Raw genomic sequence first — 16045 nt, 5'->3', positions numbered from 1 at the left:
AACCATAAGACCATACTGGTTTGAGCATTTGTTTGTAAACTAATACCTTGTTCTTGATTGTAAGTTATGAGCTTCTACCTAATAACCAAGTGAGCCTAATAATAAGTTGTGAGCTTCAGGTATTTCAGTTTTAGTTCTTCAGTTTTCTTGCTTTCTTTCAGTATTTATGTAAAAAGTTTTACATATTAACTTTTTTTTATACAGTATTTTAAACTCAAACAACAAATTTTCTAATGAACTTTTAATAAGAAAAATATTACACGTAATTGCTGTTAAAATAGATTGCATTTGAAAGTGAAACCACGTTTTAGTGATGCTGTTAGTTATTTTCGTTATAGAATAATAGAAAAGTACCAAGGAGAAATTTGTTGTTCTCTTATATTGTATATATTTTCAACAATTTATATGTATATTCTCAAAATTTTCCTAGCGCAATAAAAAATTAGCAGGTTTGAGTAAATTAAAAATAAGTATTTGGAATACTAGTCAAGAAATAGATAAACCGATTAAAAATTACCAGTTATTCCTTTGGACAATTAAAAAAAAAGTTTGAACTAAAATACTATGATTGAATGGATGGAAAAATAACAAAAAATGACTTTATCGAAGGCGGGAATGCATAAAATATCTGTACCTAATCTGTATCTTTATATTATCAATTTATGTACTTAAAGACAATAAACCAACAATCGACCAAGAGTTTAGAACAATAATCTAAGACATCCTGTACAAATAAAAACAGGGGATGTGAATCCAAACAAGTCCAATCTATTAGATTTTTCAAACGCGAAAATTTGAGTCTTTCTAGTCTCCTCTTGCCTCCTCTCTTCAAAAAATATTTTTTATACAATTTTCTCTGCAATAGACAGTCCAATTCCATAGAAAAATAAGTTGAATTAACTCTACTAATACCGACAGGCAATTATCAAACAAGAAATAAAATTAAAATCTATATATATATATATATATATATATATATATATATATATATATATATATATATATATATATATATATATATATATATTAATATACTAGGTGTTCGCAATGTTGAGCCGAGATTACATGAACAAACAAAAGAGTAACACAATAGCAGGATGTGTAATAATACAAGATGGCAACACAAAACCACTCGTACTGAGATCAAATCAAAGATCCACAAGATATCTATAAAAACTATCATGGTATTCCATACAGAGATTAAACCACAAACATTACAAACCAAGCGACTACTGGAAACAGCAGAAGTTAAGATACTTCATAAAATAGCGGGCAAAACTCTCCTAGATAGAGAACCATGAGAAAAAAATGGTTTTATGGTACAAGGCTGAAAATATTAGTAACCAAAAAAATAAAGGTATATAATGAATATTTACAGAATAAAAGAAGAAAACATGGTGAAAATCGCTCGAGATAAATCTCCAATAGAACATAGTAGCATGGACCATCCTCGAAAGAAGTGGGGGAATGTCTAAAGCATGCAGGAGGCAGGTATATAAATAGTAACAGAAAATTGGAATGAATTATATAAAAAAAAAAGATTTCTAACTATTTATATTATTCCAAGTATCTTCTTCGTTAGAACTAGAGGCAAACCTCAAACTAGATGGATTGATGGTTTGTGGTCTGCCTCAAAACATCAAGCGAATAGCTGATCACGAATTAATGCAAAAAACACAAAATAGAAATTAATGTTAATGATGACGATCTTCTTTGCATTGATTTTAAATCTTCATCTACATCGCTTCTCTAACTTTGTCAGGTCTTTCGCGTTTTTTGCTTCCACTGGGTTTCGATTCTATAATTTCTTTGACAGGTTTTGTACCGTTCATTATTTAACAATGATTACACCAGGTTAACTGTTTCTCTTTTAGTTCTTTGATCATTGTGTGTCGCACTTTTATGATCCCTCTGATCTTGTATTTGCCACCCTCCCCATCCTTGACTCGCCTGCTGTTCTTCCCCAGAAGTCCATTTCTGGCGCTTGTAGCATTTTTATATTTTTTCTTTATAAAGCCATACTTTTGATCTTTATTTAATTACGTTTTTTTGCAATGGTTTTATATATTTCGCTTTTGTGTCCTTTGTTTAAATGTTTATCGTTTGGTTATTTGTCAAATAATGCTGTTACTTTTCTTCCCTAAATATTTTTCTCTCTAATGGCTTCATCTAGTGATTCGTTGTAAGTTTCATTCTCAGGTATGTATGTTGCCTAAAACGTTGTATTTTTATTTCATTATCTAGTATAAGTTTTCTTTGTTGTCCTTCTATAAATATCAACTCTGTTTTTTTTTTAATTCACTTTTAATCTGTTCGTATAGTTTGTTTATTTTTATCCCTAAGCTCTATTCGCTACTTCTTTAATAAATATTTAAAACAATCCCATTTCTTAAATGAAATTGTGTATAAAATATCTTTTGGTTTTATCAGAATTTTTAGAAGTCTTCAGATTTCAGCACTTATTTTTCTTTCCTCGTAGTGGTTATGTTTGTGCAGTTTTTTACCTGCATTTTTTTTTAATAATTTAATAATACTGTTAAACAAAACGGTAAAGGTGTAATAGAAACTATAAAAAAGGTACTAAGAACTTTCTGAGGCTACAGATGCCGAGTGGATGCACTCTTGTAGCTTATGCTGATGATCTCGCACTGGTTGTGAAGGCGAGTAAGAAAACAAAAATAGATCTACATCTAGCACCTCAGAAAACTGAAATGGTAGTTCCGATAGGGAGCCGGGACAAATCCTCTCTTCGCTTTATAGTGGAAGAGGTGGAGGTTGCATCGATTAATCGATTAAGTATTTTGGACTCTGCTGTCCAAGGACTGAGGTTCGAAGTACACGTCCAAAAGACGGTGGAGAAGGCGAACCAAATTCTGGATGTTTTGGTACTGCTAATGCCGAACACTGGAGACACAGGTAGCAGCAAAGGAAGAGTGCTAAATGGAATTTTCAAATCGGTCGTGACCTACGCTGCCCCTGTGTGGTGTAGTTTACTGAACACTGCGAAATACGTCAGCTGACGGAGACATTGCAAAGACAAATGATCCTCAGGGTATCTAGCGCTTACAGGATGCCTTAAATGAGGATCTATATGTCATTGAAGCGGTGGTGTCTTGTTGTGTAAAGAGTGAGCGAAGGTGTATGCGTGGAGAATGGCTAGAAATAAGATGAGGAAGAAAGAAAAAAAAACGATTGCGGAGTGGCAAAGAAAAGGGGCAAATGAAAGCGGAAAGGCAAGGTGGACGAAGTAGCTTATTCTCGATCTGACGCCGTAATGGCAATGTAAATTCAGGAAACTAGACTACTTCCTGATGCAGTTTCTGACTGGACATGGTAGTTTAGTCATCTTCACAAATAGGATAGGCAAATCTGCCTCGATGGACTGTACTGTTTGTGGAGTGCCGGACGCTCAAGCCCACCTTTTTTGCTGTCAGAGGCGGGAAAAACAGAGGGGAGACTTCGAGAGGCAAATGGGTTTCAGGCCGGATGAAAGAAACATGGTAAACATAATGATGAGAGGAGAGAGAGAATGGAGAGAAGTACACTGTCTGATCTCTAGGGTAATGAAAAGAAGAAGCAGGAGGACAGAGGAGGAAATTGAATCAGGGATCTGAAATTTTGTTAAGGTTATATGGATATTATTTAAAATTAATAAAGAGATAGTTTAACGAATAACACATTATTTTAACAGGCTATGAGCAAATAGAAAACAAATAATAAATTACTAATTCTTATTCTCATATGGCATATTGGCATATTGGGTCATGACCTTATAAAATCTGTCTTTTCAATTTTGATATTTCTCCACCATAAAAATTTATCAAAGTGTAATATACCGTATAATTTTTTATATTTTCTGACGAGTTCACGATTTTTTAGTTGGAATCTTTGATTTTAGTTAACTATGATTGCCCGCATAAGGCCATTGGAAGTCATAAACTAAATTTTTTACATAATTTTTATTAATTTAGTGGTTTTCTCAATTAATTATCGGCAGAATTACATCAAATCAGAAAAAGAGCGTGTTATTTTTAGTAGTTATATTTAATTTTTGAAACTAATAGCCTCTTGTATCATCGGCCTGATTACACACACATAAACAACTTTCTAAACCAATTTCGAAAATTTCACCTATCACTTAATCAACTCCATCGATTGCCACATTTTTATCCACCATCATCAATAATATCACAAAATATGTGTCGATTCCTCCCTCGTTATATTAATTGATATAAATGACATCAATTTTTATGTGATCTTCTTTTTCACTTTTCGTTTTTTATAAACGTGTGTCAATTAAAAATTTTACCCATTAATTTAACGACAAGTTTCTTTATTCTTTTGACATGGGAGAGTAAATTCCTGTTGTTTCAGGTTCAGTTTTACATGATCTCTATTTATATCTTTATAGTCTAGTCAACAGAGTATCAATTTTGATTTAAGTTCGTTTTAAAAAATAACAACAATGTTGAAGTTCCTCTGTAAAATTATTTGAATTGTTGACTAGAAGATGTCCAATGCTTATTCTAACAAATAAATTGTCTATTTTTTTTTTCTAAATGAACATGATGAAACAAACTTTGATATATGTTCAAGTCTTATATTCTTGTCAATATTTATCTACCAAGAGTTTACATCAGATATACTTTATACAGAATCAGATAATGATATTCTCTTTGCTATTACGCAATCCTCATTGTAGATTATAGACAAAGGGACCGTTTGTGTCTACCCTTCATGTATGTTTTTAGATTTTAGAGAAGCTTAATAGTCGGGATTCGACAATCATTTGAGTTTTTTTAAAAGAAGACCTTCCTCATCAGGTACTTAAATCTTCTCTTCACTGTACCTCGATGCGATCTTCATATCTTTCATGTTTACTTGTATTAAACCCCATCATTTATGTACCAGTCTAAGACAGTGAGCTTCAGTCCGTTTCCACTCCGGAACACAGAACAGAAAGACTGGGTTAAAAAATTGTCATCCAGAACAGATTGTGAGGGAAAGTCTTCATCCATGATACGGTATATCTCAATGGCAAATAGAGAACATCTTATGGGTATATAGAACCTAGGGAAGGTGTGAATAAAGTATATCCAAATTAACACAATGTTAAAAGAACATGGCTGCAGCCATTTTGTTGATTTTAAATCGGTTGTTTGAACAAGACACAGATAGCCGCACCACAAGCGACTCATCATATGGTGAGGTTTATTCTGCGACTACTGCGCTCCTAAATCCTAGAATATAACACCATCGTGTCCAGTGTTGCCAAAGCCATATCCCAGACAGCTTACGAACGCTGGGGGATTATAGCCTTGGCACGGTGTGAGCGCACTGCCGGACTTAGGTACTACAAAAAAAGAAGGTTTGGTTTGAATGTGGTCAAACCTCTGTGGTTAATGTCTATTGATTGTCTATCACGCTTGTTTCGGTATTTTCTGGTGCAAGTGTTGATGTGTTTGAACGGTTCGTTTACATCTCGTAAAGCGACAGTTCGTAACTGCACAAATGGTAACGGAAAATTCATAACGCTGTCAATTCGTAAGAACGATCCTTCATAATATCGACAGTTCGTAACGGTACAATTAGTAACACCAACATTTAGTTTTTTAGCAAATTTAGCATTACTTGATGTAAACAAATGCATTTTGCTTATTTTCTTACACTAAAAGTAGTGATACTTTGTTATGACTTCTTTTTAAATAGATTTCAAACATATTTTTGCATATATTTGTGATAATATGACACCTATTTTTTTTTTATTTTTTAGCCTGAATTATCAGTTTAAAGTAGTAAAACTAAGTATGAAAAAATAATACAACAAATAAAAACCACTTTAGTACTAATGTGTAATAATAATCAATACAATTTATATTACTAACAACGTGAGATTATAACCTGATATACAATTTTAAAGTATGCTGATTTATTTAATGTATATATTTTTAGACATATCAATCACCGTTCAATATTCATTCATTCACCGTTCATTTCAAACGTTGTGACATTGTTTATCCATTTTTATATTGCAATAATGTGTGTTGTAAATAAACTTCTGCAAAAGGTCCATCAAGGAATTTTTACATTGTGGGATGGGACATTGAAATAAAGATTGAAGTGAATAGTGAAATCGTTATACGCTGTTGGTAGTCCTAGCCAAACCATTTGCTGCATTTTGACGATGATTCCATAATTTTAGAGAAAATTCGGATTTCGCCTACGACCTTGTTCATGTCCAAATAATAATATTCTATTAAGATCATGAGATCCACCCCCATGTAATAGCAAATATTTTTCAGGAAGTAGAAAATTCATGTTATTGGAAGTACGAGATACAACATATGTTTCTCGCTGTTTGGCATGTTGAAGTGTTCTTAACATTGAAGTCTTTTTTGGCTTTCAGTTGCTGAAAGAAGTTTTCTGCTATAGACAAAATTTTAGATTTTGCTAATGCATGTTTCTTGTATCTGCTGAGAAAGGTTCTACAATATGTAAATGCCCTACGTTGCATGTGATGATATCACCTTTTGTATGCACAATTCCCTTGTAATTATGATTCGGTTACCCGATTTTGAACAAACTCAAAATTTTGGAATATAAGAGTCCGTTTTTCACGCGAACTAAGACCGTACGTTAATTTGCCATATTAAATTTTTGACAAATATTATTCATAAAAGTCTAGACATTAGTTAAAAGATCACTAATGTTTCTCAATTTATGTTTGAAGACTGATTTATATTATGTTTGAAGAGACATGCCTCTTATCAAACTATATTTATATCATATTAATGTCTAAACTTAACAATTTATATCAAACTATCTTGTAAATCAAACTCTTATCAGCTATAACCAATCACAAGGCTTATTATAATAAAAGGTAATTATAAACGTTTCTTTACAAAATGTTTACTAAGAAATTTGCAAATTTCTAAATATGGCTATGGGCTTAAACCTTTTATAATTTAAGGAACAATAAAAGCGACAAACTTCAATTGTATTTCCTGTTTCAGGTAGATTATTCTTATTTTAAAACACAATTTTTAAAATATATTTCTCCTGGAAATATTAAATATGTTAAAAATGTTAAAACTATACCTAATTCGTTTTACAAATTCCCATCTGTCAACAAAAGCACGTAAAAGCCAAACAGGGTCGTACTGAGGTATATTATATGATTTTTAAAAATATTTACTTTTGAAACTAGTAGTGTAAGAATTTCTTGAAATTTAATCACTGTGAGCAAAATTTAATGTTGCATTGAAGGATAATGTGCTAAAATAAAATATTCATTAACTGAGAGATACATAACAAAGTAAACATTTTGAATAAAAAGCAACACGCTACAATTTGAATTTAAATAGAGTGGCAAGTTTGGATCTGTAACATGAGAATCCGTCTGGCTTAAGGCAATAAATTATATTTAATAGCCTCTTGACGAATGAAAGGGCGAATATCAAAACGTGCTTATGTTTACAGATGGGAATTTGCTAAATGATTCAACTTTAATACTGTTTCGTTAAATTGATAAACGTAATTTCAATTGCAACTGCAATAAAAGTTTGTTTCATGTCAACAAAAATTAACAGAATAATTTAATTTTGACGTTACGAATTATACCGTTACTGATAGTTATAATATGTAATTATTACGAACTGTCGATGTTATGAAGTGTCGCCGTTATGAATTGACGTTACCATTTGTGAGGTTACGAACTATAGTGTTACGTGATGTCTTGTCATAGTTTGAAAATTTACTAGCATTATGTCGATTTGTGTTAAAATGGATGGCTTTCGTTCGGATCTGCAAAATTGCAGGTAAGGTGTGTTTGCAAAATTAACCAGAATTAAGGTAGGACTTGAGATCTCTGATTGTTTTATATTGATCATAGGACAAAAACTTACAATGTCTTTAGAATTTAGATTCGAAGTACCTATTTTTAGAAAATGTATTGGTGAGGATAACTGGATACCTAATTGAAGTAGTTCTTTTTTAGAAGTTGATTGGGTATGTTTGAGTATACATTTGATAACATAAGTCTAGCACTTATAATCTAACACATATTCAGTTAGTTATAGCCTATAACTTCCAGGTATTCTTCCAGTTTTGCTCCATTTTTAGATTTTAGTACTACAGCTTGATGTTTGGTTGAAAAAGTGTTGGTGTAAAATCTGTGAGGATAATTTGGTATTTATGGTGAAAAAACCAGTGTTATGACTTGTTCTGAGGATTATTAATAATCTATACTAATTAACAAGTGAATCTTTAAGATCCTGTCCTATCTCCTATCAGTTACCTAATTACCGATTACCGACAGGTTTTTTTATTACCTTTTTTAAATGTGGTTTTAATTTGTGATTTACTCGGTATAAAATTGTAATTCGTGGTTAATAATAAAATAAAAATCGCTTACTTCAGCACAGATGATGTAAAACATTTACAACACTTGGATATTTAGGCGAGGCAATTAAGCACTAAAAAGCACTAAACTACCTATATTCCGTAGTAATATAAATCTATATAAAATTTTTTGCTTTCGATTCGGAAGAGTGTCATAAAACACCAAAAGACGGGAGCACCAGGATCTCGAGCACCAGGTACATTGAGGATCATCGTCATCATATTATTCTTGTTCAGCGATGTCTTAAACCTCCGAGTAATGAACTTTATTAACTTTATAATGATTTGGAATAAATTTAACATAAAACTTTAGGAAACGAGATCCTCCCTGATCACCTGGTAGCTCTAAAATTATTCTAAAATTCGGTAACCTCCTGCAATTCCAAATATAAAACAACCCTGGATATTAAATAAAATTCATCAAGAGCACTATTTAGAAAATCACAAATTTGTGTACTCTTAAAAATCGCAGCTTTCTTGGACGGGTATCCTTTTCCATTTGATTTCAAAATGAAATATTTTGAAATGTCTATATTATTATTGGATTGTAACATACTTTTAATCATTGAATAATTCCACACTGCTGATGGCTTTTGTTTTGCTAATTCCAAAAAATAAGCCAATAGCTCCGTCTCCGATAAAGAACTGCATGTTTTTTTTGCATCTTTCATTTCATTAATCTTGACTAGGCGCTTTTGTAAATATTTAGCTGTAAATAATGTTTGTGCCACTACTTTCGCTGCTTCTACTTACCCGGTGGAATCAGACAATTTTTGACTTTATATTAATTAAAAGAAAAAGAAAATGATACAAAGGTTTTATATTAACCACCGATATCGAAGGGAAATATTTTTATTCTGTCTCACCCCGCAGGTCTATCTGACGAGCTAAAAATAGTGAAACACATGTCATAGAATGGCAAAATTGACGGGATGTGAATTATTTCTTATCGTATATTATTTATAACAATGGATGACTTATGATATATTAAAGAATAAAAAAATAAAAATAGCGAAGAATACAACAAAATCAATAAGGAAAATCGAACCAAAAGGCAAATTATACAACAAATGGTAAAATATTATAAAGCTAAAAGATGTAACACAAAATTGACTAACGCTTCTAATACTAAACTATGATTATCAGAAAAGTCGAGGTACTACCAGTAAAACAAAGTATGTAATTGGTTTTACCATCGCTTGAGAAAGGCACTCTGGCCAAAACAGCTGCACTGATAATAATTTAAAATAAATTTTGTGGAAGTGTTGAAAACAAAAGTTTTTAGTGTTTTATTGTTAGATAAAAGTATTATATATCTAAATATAGATTTAAAAGTAAGAATGCTTCGGGCAAGCAATAAGACATTCAGAGAAGTATAACATTATTTACCTCAAAATATAAGGCAAAATCGCCAGAAGAAAATGGTCCGTTGTGAAGAATTACATACTGGTTCAGTAATTCATTTTTTGATCTATTTCTGGCTGCCGCTAACAAATTTGTTACATCTAGTATGATTGAAAACGTTCGATATTTTGCCAACCATTTGTTGATTTTATCATTCGCCATGGCCTTCTCGTAGCTATCCACTTCTAATCCTTACAAACTTAGCTCTTACATCATGACACTCTAACAAAAAGTCGTCGGTAAAGGTGTCCACTACGTCATTTAGCCATCTCTAACTCGATTTAAGTCGGCGTAAGTTTTATTTGTTCTACTTGAATCATCTACTGATGTTGGCTTAATCTGGTACTTTTGATTTCTGCCACAATATTGGGTGCCATAGACAGAATACTGCTAGCTGCCTTTGTGGCTGTATGATTTTCTTCCTGATTTCTTACAGTGCCCGTTTAGATTCCGAAACAATATTGCAAGAGATCTGAAAATATCGTGGTACAATTTCCTTTTAGTTTTTAGGTACCATAGTCTTGATTCAATTAAATGTTGTAGGCTATAGTAGACTTTTTTCTACTTTGACCCTTTAATTGATTTTAAAGCTGTTGAAATTCACCACAGTAATATGGGATCCCAGATACTTAATGGGCGGTACTCTCTCAAACGTACAACGGCTCAACAGCAGTCGTTGGGAGTTTTGTAATTAGTCTTTCCTGATTACCATGTATTTGTGATATTCCTTACTAACGGTGAGGCCCGATCTTTCTGATTTCTTTTTAAGCAGACTGAAAGTATTATGATATCCTGGTTAGTTGTGCTTCCAAATCGATATCATGAACGTAAGGTAGTTATTGTATCATTCTGTTAAATATTGTTTCTCCTGAATTTATAGGAATATTATCGATGACTCTCCCGACCTTAAGGTTCAAAACAATGCAAGTTATTCAGCATCCTGTCTTGGGTTACAGCAAATTTGTAATATTCTTATCTTTTTTTATCCCTACTGCGCCTAAGCTTTTTGGGAGACCCTGATGCTGTGAGAAAATATAATTTATATGTGATCAATGTTCAGTTTACCATTGCATATTTGAATGTGCGTTCACTTTTGAGGTAACTGGCCGTAATTTTAGACAATTTTTTCATAGTTGTCATATGTCAAATATCACTTTGAACATTTCCGTCAAATTTGAATTACCAGGAGCCATTCTGTCTCCTGCCATTGCCCTAATGTAGCCTCCAGAATAATTATTTTAAACTACTTGCCTTTTTGTCTGGTGTCTGTTATATGTATAATAAATTGTATATAGGTATAATGGTTATGACATTCTTGAATGTGCTGCATAGCCTTCTATTTTTTGACGAAGTAAGTCTAAAACGTTATAACTTTTATTCAGCATCAGCTTCGAGTTTTTGTCGAAGTTTTGCTACTTTTTCTTTCTATACAAAAGCGTCTTCTTTGCTTTGGTTTAATAAAGAACTTTTTTCGAGTTCTGCCTTTATGTGTAAAAGTAATTTGTATATAACATTACTTTTATATACCTTTGTGTCTGAATATTAGAAACTAAATCTTTTAATCGTTGGATTCTTTAACTAAAAAATAAAATCTTACTATACTCTTAATTTTTAATCAAAAGTTTACTTAAGGAATTTTAATTTTTGTAAACATGAAATAACATCACAAATCCTTTAAAGGGGTCAATATACTAAAAATTAATAAAGCTCGTATGTGCTTATTCGATCGAAGGTAATCTTGTTGTCAACTATTATAGTTGCAGATTGGATCTAGAAACTATTATTGTATTATAGCATCATTAGAAACATATTATACAATAAAATAATAATAAGAATAGACTAATCAATGTCTTTTCCTGTTTATTATTATTTGTCCTCGGCTATAAATTTAGGAGATACTTCATTGAGGTCCCACTGAATTCTGATGTTGGTAAAAGTCACCTTTAACAAGGGTTTCTGTCGCAATAATATATGGCTGGTCTTGACGCAACACTCAGGTAGCTGCATCAATGTAGGCGTTTGGACATTTCTTTTTATTCTTTTTGTTTTTTAAGGATCGTCTGACAGGTCTCTAGACTCGGTGACAGATTTGCCTTCTCTTATTATTGTAATGCGACGTTGTCGATTTTTAAACTATATCCCTAAATTATATTTTTGTTAAAGTTGGACGATGAATTTATTAAATCGGATTAAGAGAAAAATTATTTATGGAAACAAAAACGAAAACACAGTAAGATATATATTTCCTGCGTGTAATTGGTCTTTCTGCTGCCATCTTTCATTTTTGCCACATAACCTGTCCAGTTTGTTTTTAAATTAATAAGATGATGTCGTGTATTTGGGTTCTTCGACCTTCTATTCTGATAGTTATTTAGACCAAATAAAAGTTTCCGCTCTGTATATCATAAAAATCAACACAGATTAAATAAAAATCTTACGCTTTAATGAAATTATTTGTTATAAACCAGCCGTATTTCAGCTGATTGGTTTATCATACCTCTTCCATTCATTCATATTATTCATTTCAGAATTCTGAAACCCTGTACCAGCTTCTACAGATCTCCAGTGAATGGATACCGTATGTTGTTAAAGTCATTTGGTAGTCAGTTGGTAGTCTCCAAAAAGTGTCTCGTAGTTGTGCAAAATATTGGCTGTTCCACGTTCTTTGTTACACAATCTGCAGCTTAAGTCTCCATAATATAAAGCTTATAAATAATAAGCTTGTTAAATAAATAAGTCTGTTATGATTTAGTTATGAAAGATCCTAACTAAATTAGAACTTTATTTCAATAAGTATACCAACTGAAATAAAAAAAATCTGGAGATCAAAGTGAAGTTTATCGGTAAAGTTTTAATAGAAATAGGTTTTAAAATAAAAAAAAAACTATTAAGTGAAACATTCTCCATTTATCTTTTTATGTACAATAAGGTTAAATTAATATTTCTATCCACGGAATGAGCTAAGGCGACTACTCACTACGTGGTACTTAACAATTACGGAGCTGAAGTATGGAGCTGGCATGTCGAAGGTAACAAGTGTCACGCCATAGTAGCGCCACATTTACTTCACAATGGCCGTGTAGGGTATCGAATAAACTTGTTTATGAACTTCTTCTTTTTCTAAGACTGCCGTCTCCCTACGAAGTTGACAAACATAATAACTATTTTTATTTTTGAACTTGCTGCTTTAAACAAATCAATCAATCTGCATTGATACCAATCACGTAGATTCTTTAACCAAGAATTCTGCCTTCGGCCAACAGATCTTCTTTAAATCTTTCTCTGTATTATGAGTCTCAAAATTTTATATTTTGGTCCCCTCAATACGTGGTATAGGTATTTTAGTTCTCTTGTTTGTATAGTGGTGATTAAATTTGTTTCTTTACCAACCCTTTCCAGTACTTTATCATCATCATTCCGGCTTTACTTTAAATTTTTTCTAGTCTTCCCTATCCATCCCCTTCCTCCGCCAAGCTCGCATTCACATATTTCTCATGTTTTTATTGATTTTATCAAGGAACCTTGTTCTGGGTCTTCCTCTTCTTCTCTGATCAATGGGTCTATCAAAGATCGTTTTTCTAGCTGAGTCATTTTGTTCCATCCGCATTACATGCCCTACTTCTTTATTTGTAGGGCATTTAATAGAATTATTTGTAATTCTATCAGTCCATGATATTTCTAATACTCTGCTGTATAACCAAAGTTCGAAACCTTAATTCTTTTTAAATTGCATTTTTTTAATGTTCAAGTCTGAGCTCGATATAATAATATTGAAAATATATAACATCCAATGGTACGTATTCTGATTTCCAAATTAAGATTTCTGTACATTAGTAGTGGCTTAATTCGTATAAATGTTTATCTGACAATTTCCATTCGCCTGTTTATTTCTGCAGTATGATCGCTGGTTTCATTGATCAAAGTTTCCAAGTGTTGATATTTTTCTACTTGTTCTATCCTCATTCTCATTTCTTGGCCACTTCAACATCCACCGTCCACCGTCAAGGCGTGGTAACACTAGATATTATTGGCTTGCTACCTCCATGGCTGCGATCCTGTACCATAAGGACGGTTTCATGTAAGGGTTACTTGTTCTATCACGTTCATGTTTATCGTCAATATGTAGTGTATATTTTGTGGTCTTTTGTAATTAGAATAATTTTGGTTTTTAGCATTTATAGTAATTTCCATCTCGCTGATATTTTTACTTAAGCTTTCGGTTAAATTTTGTCTTTTGTTAAGTCTTCTATGTTCGTTGCAATGATTACAGTTGTCATCTATATATTGTAAGTTGTTAATTAATTTTAGTGGTAGTTACCGTTAACGGTAACTATTACTACAGCAACTAACCGATTGTGATTTAAGTTAACATCTGCTTCAGAGTAAGTTTTAACTGAGGGTATAAGGTTTTTTATCTGCTGTTTACGAATATAAGAGTTACTCTTAGCTAAGTAAACAGTGTTTGATAATGTGAGCACACTTTTTCTGTTTGTTTTTTGGGGATTATAACAATAAAAAATATACAGCAACAGTGACTGACTTCATACTGACTTCAGCCACTCTTGCGGTATTATTTCCGTATCGTACATCGTGTTATACAAATCTGACAATACTTCCAAGTAATCCTCTTACACTAGTTTTAACGGTTCTACAGGTATTTCTTCCAATCCAGCTGCCTTACTATCTTTAGAGTTTTTAATAGCATATTTGATTTCATCTATCGTGATCTTCTGTTTTTCTAAAGGATTAATTCTTGTATTTCTCGCATTTCACCTTTTTTATCTTGGAAAAGTTCTATAACGTATTCCTCACATCTTCTTAATTTCTTGGTTACATCTATCAGCAATACTCTTTTCTTGTCTCCTATTTATCCTTTTTGACTTTTTTGTCCCATTCCGGTCACTTCTTTTATTTTTTTTTCTGTATATTTCTTACATATTTTGTTTCTAGTTCTTCTATCTCCTCAAACTGTTTCATCAAATACATTTTAGCTGTTTTAATTGTTTCAATTATTTGTTGAATCTCTTTATAGTTTTCTAAATTGTTTTCGTTATATTTCCTTCTTTCTTTCACCTGTAGTAGTTTTTTTTCTTTATCGTCTTTTGCGTCATCCATTATTTTTTTAGCCTCTGACCTGTGTTGTGTCAAATTTACGTCCATACTTTGTTTGTTGTCAATTAGTGTTTTTTGCATATTAACATTAACATTTTTTTTTTCAATTCGTTTTTTATTTTATCATTTTTCCACAGTCTTTTATTAATTTTCGGTTCTTGTCTTCTGAGAATATGGGTTCTTATTTTTCATTTTTTATTTTATTTCACAACAGCAACTAACCGATTGTGATTTAAGTTAACATCTGCTTCAGAGTAAGTTTTAACTGAGGGTATAGAGTTTTTATATCTGCTGTTTACAAATATAAAAGTTACTCTTAGCTAAGTAAACAATATTTTGTCATTATGTAAAATTTATTTGAAAAATGCACTTATGTGTTTAAATATTAAAAAGAAAAATAACACTTTCTGGACTATGTAAAATTGTCTCATCAGTCATAGCATCCAAACTGGACTGACTGTCAGAAGTGTCGCCTCTAGGTATAGTAATAAGCTGAGAAGAATAGCTTGGCTGCTGATACTGTGAAATAGTACTATATTCCTAAATCAATGACAATTTGGTAAATTTTAGCTTTTACTTTCACTGCTAGATATCCAGGAAAAGTCATTACAGTTTGAGCCATACTCTGAAAAAACGTCCTTATGGGATTCATTTCAGATGTAACCAGATATGTAGATGGAGCTGACAATAATTCACGTTTTCCATAACTGAAATAACACGATCTCTATTTCTCTTATTGTTTCCATTTTGCTTCGGTATTTTAGTCTCTTCTAACAACCTTTTTCAATTACTATTTTCTTACGCTTCTTCCACTTCAGTTTTATCTATATTAGCTACTGTTTCTTCATTTACTCTTTCTTCAAAACCTTCCATAAATTGGATGGATACGTATCCAACTGCTGTGCACGATGGCAGATAGACTGATTATGAAACTGAGTCTTCCTGTATGCTACGCCCTACAGTAGCTACAACTTCTTCTGTATGCACTGTACGACGTGTCTGTGGATGCATATTATCATTCAGAATAAACGTGGTGCAAAAACGTTCCATGGTTAATTGAATTACTTGCTTTGATGAACTATTATGTTGACCATAAAATGGAGGTAGTGCGCGATACGTATCTCGAACA

The 16045-nt window shown here is 32.0% G+C and overlaps 1 protein-coding gene across 1 annotated transcript; it reads left to right on the top strand.

Moving 5' to 3' along the window:
* The first annotated feature begins 2603 nt into the window (after nt 1-2603).
* LOC140433707 (uncharacterized) lies at nt 2604-3020 on the top strand. The gene has a single exon (XM_072521686.1). The coding sequence runs from the start codon at nt 2604-2606 to the stop codon at nt 3018-3020; it is 417 nt and encodes a 138-aa protein (XP_072377787.1).
* Nucleotides 3021-16045: the final 13025 nt, after the last annotated feature.

This window comes from Diabrotica undecimpunctata, chromosome 2, assembly GCF_040954645.1.
Source record: "Diabrotica undecimpunctata isolate CICGRU chromosome 2, icDiaUnde3, whole genome shotgun sequence".
In the NCBI taxonomy this organism is placed as follows: domain Eukaryota; kingdom Metazoa; phylum Arthropoda; class Insecta; order Coleoptera; family Chrysomelidae; genus Diabrotica; species Diabrotica undecimpunctata.
Note: the sequence above shows the minus strand (reverse complement) of the source record. Positions and strands in the feature narration are given on the sequence as shown.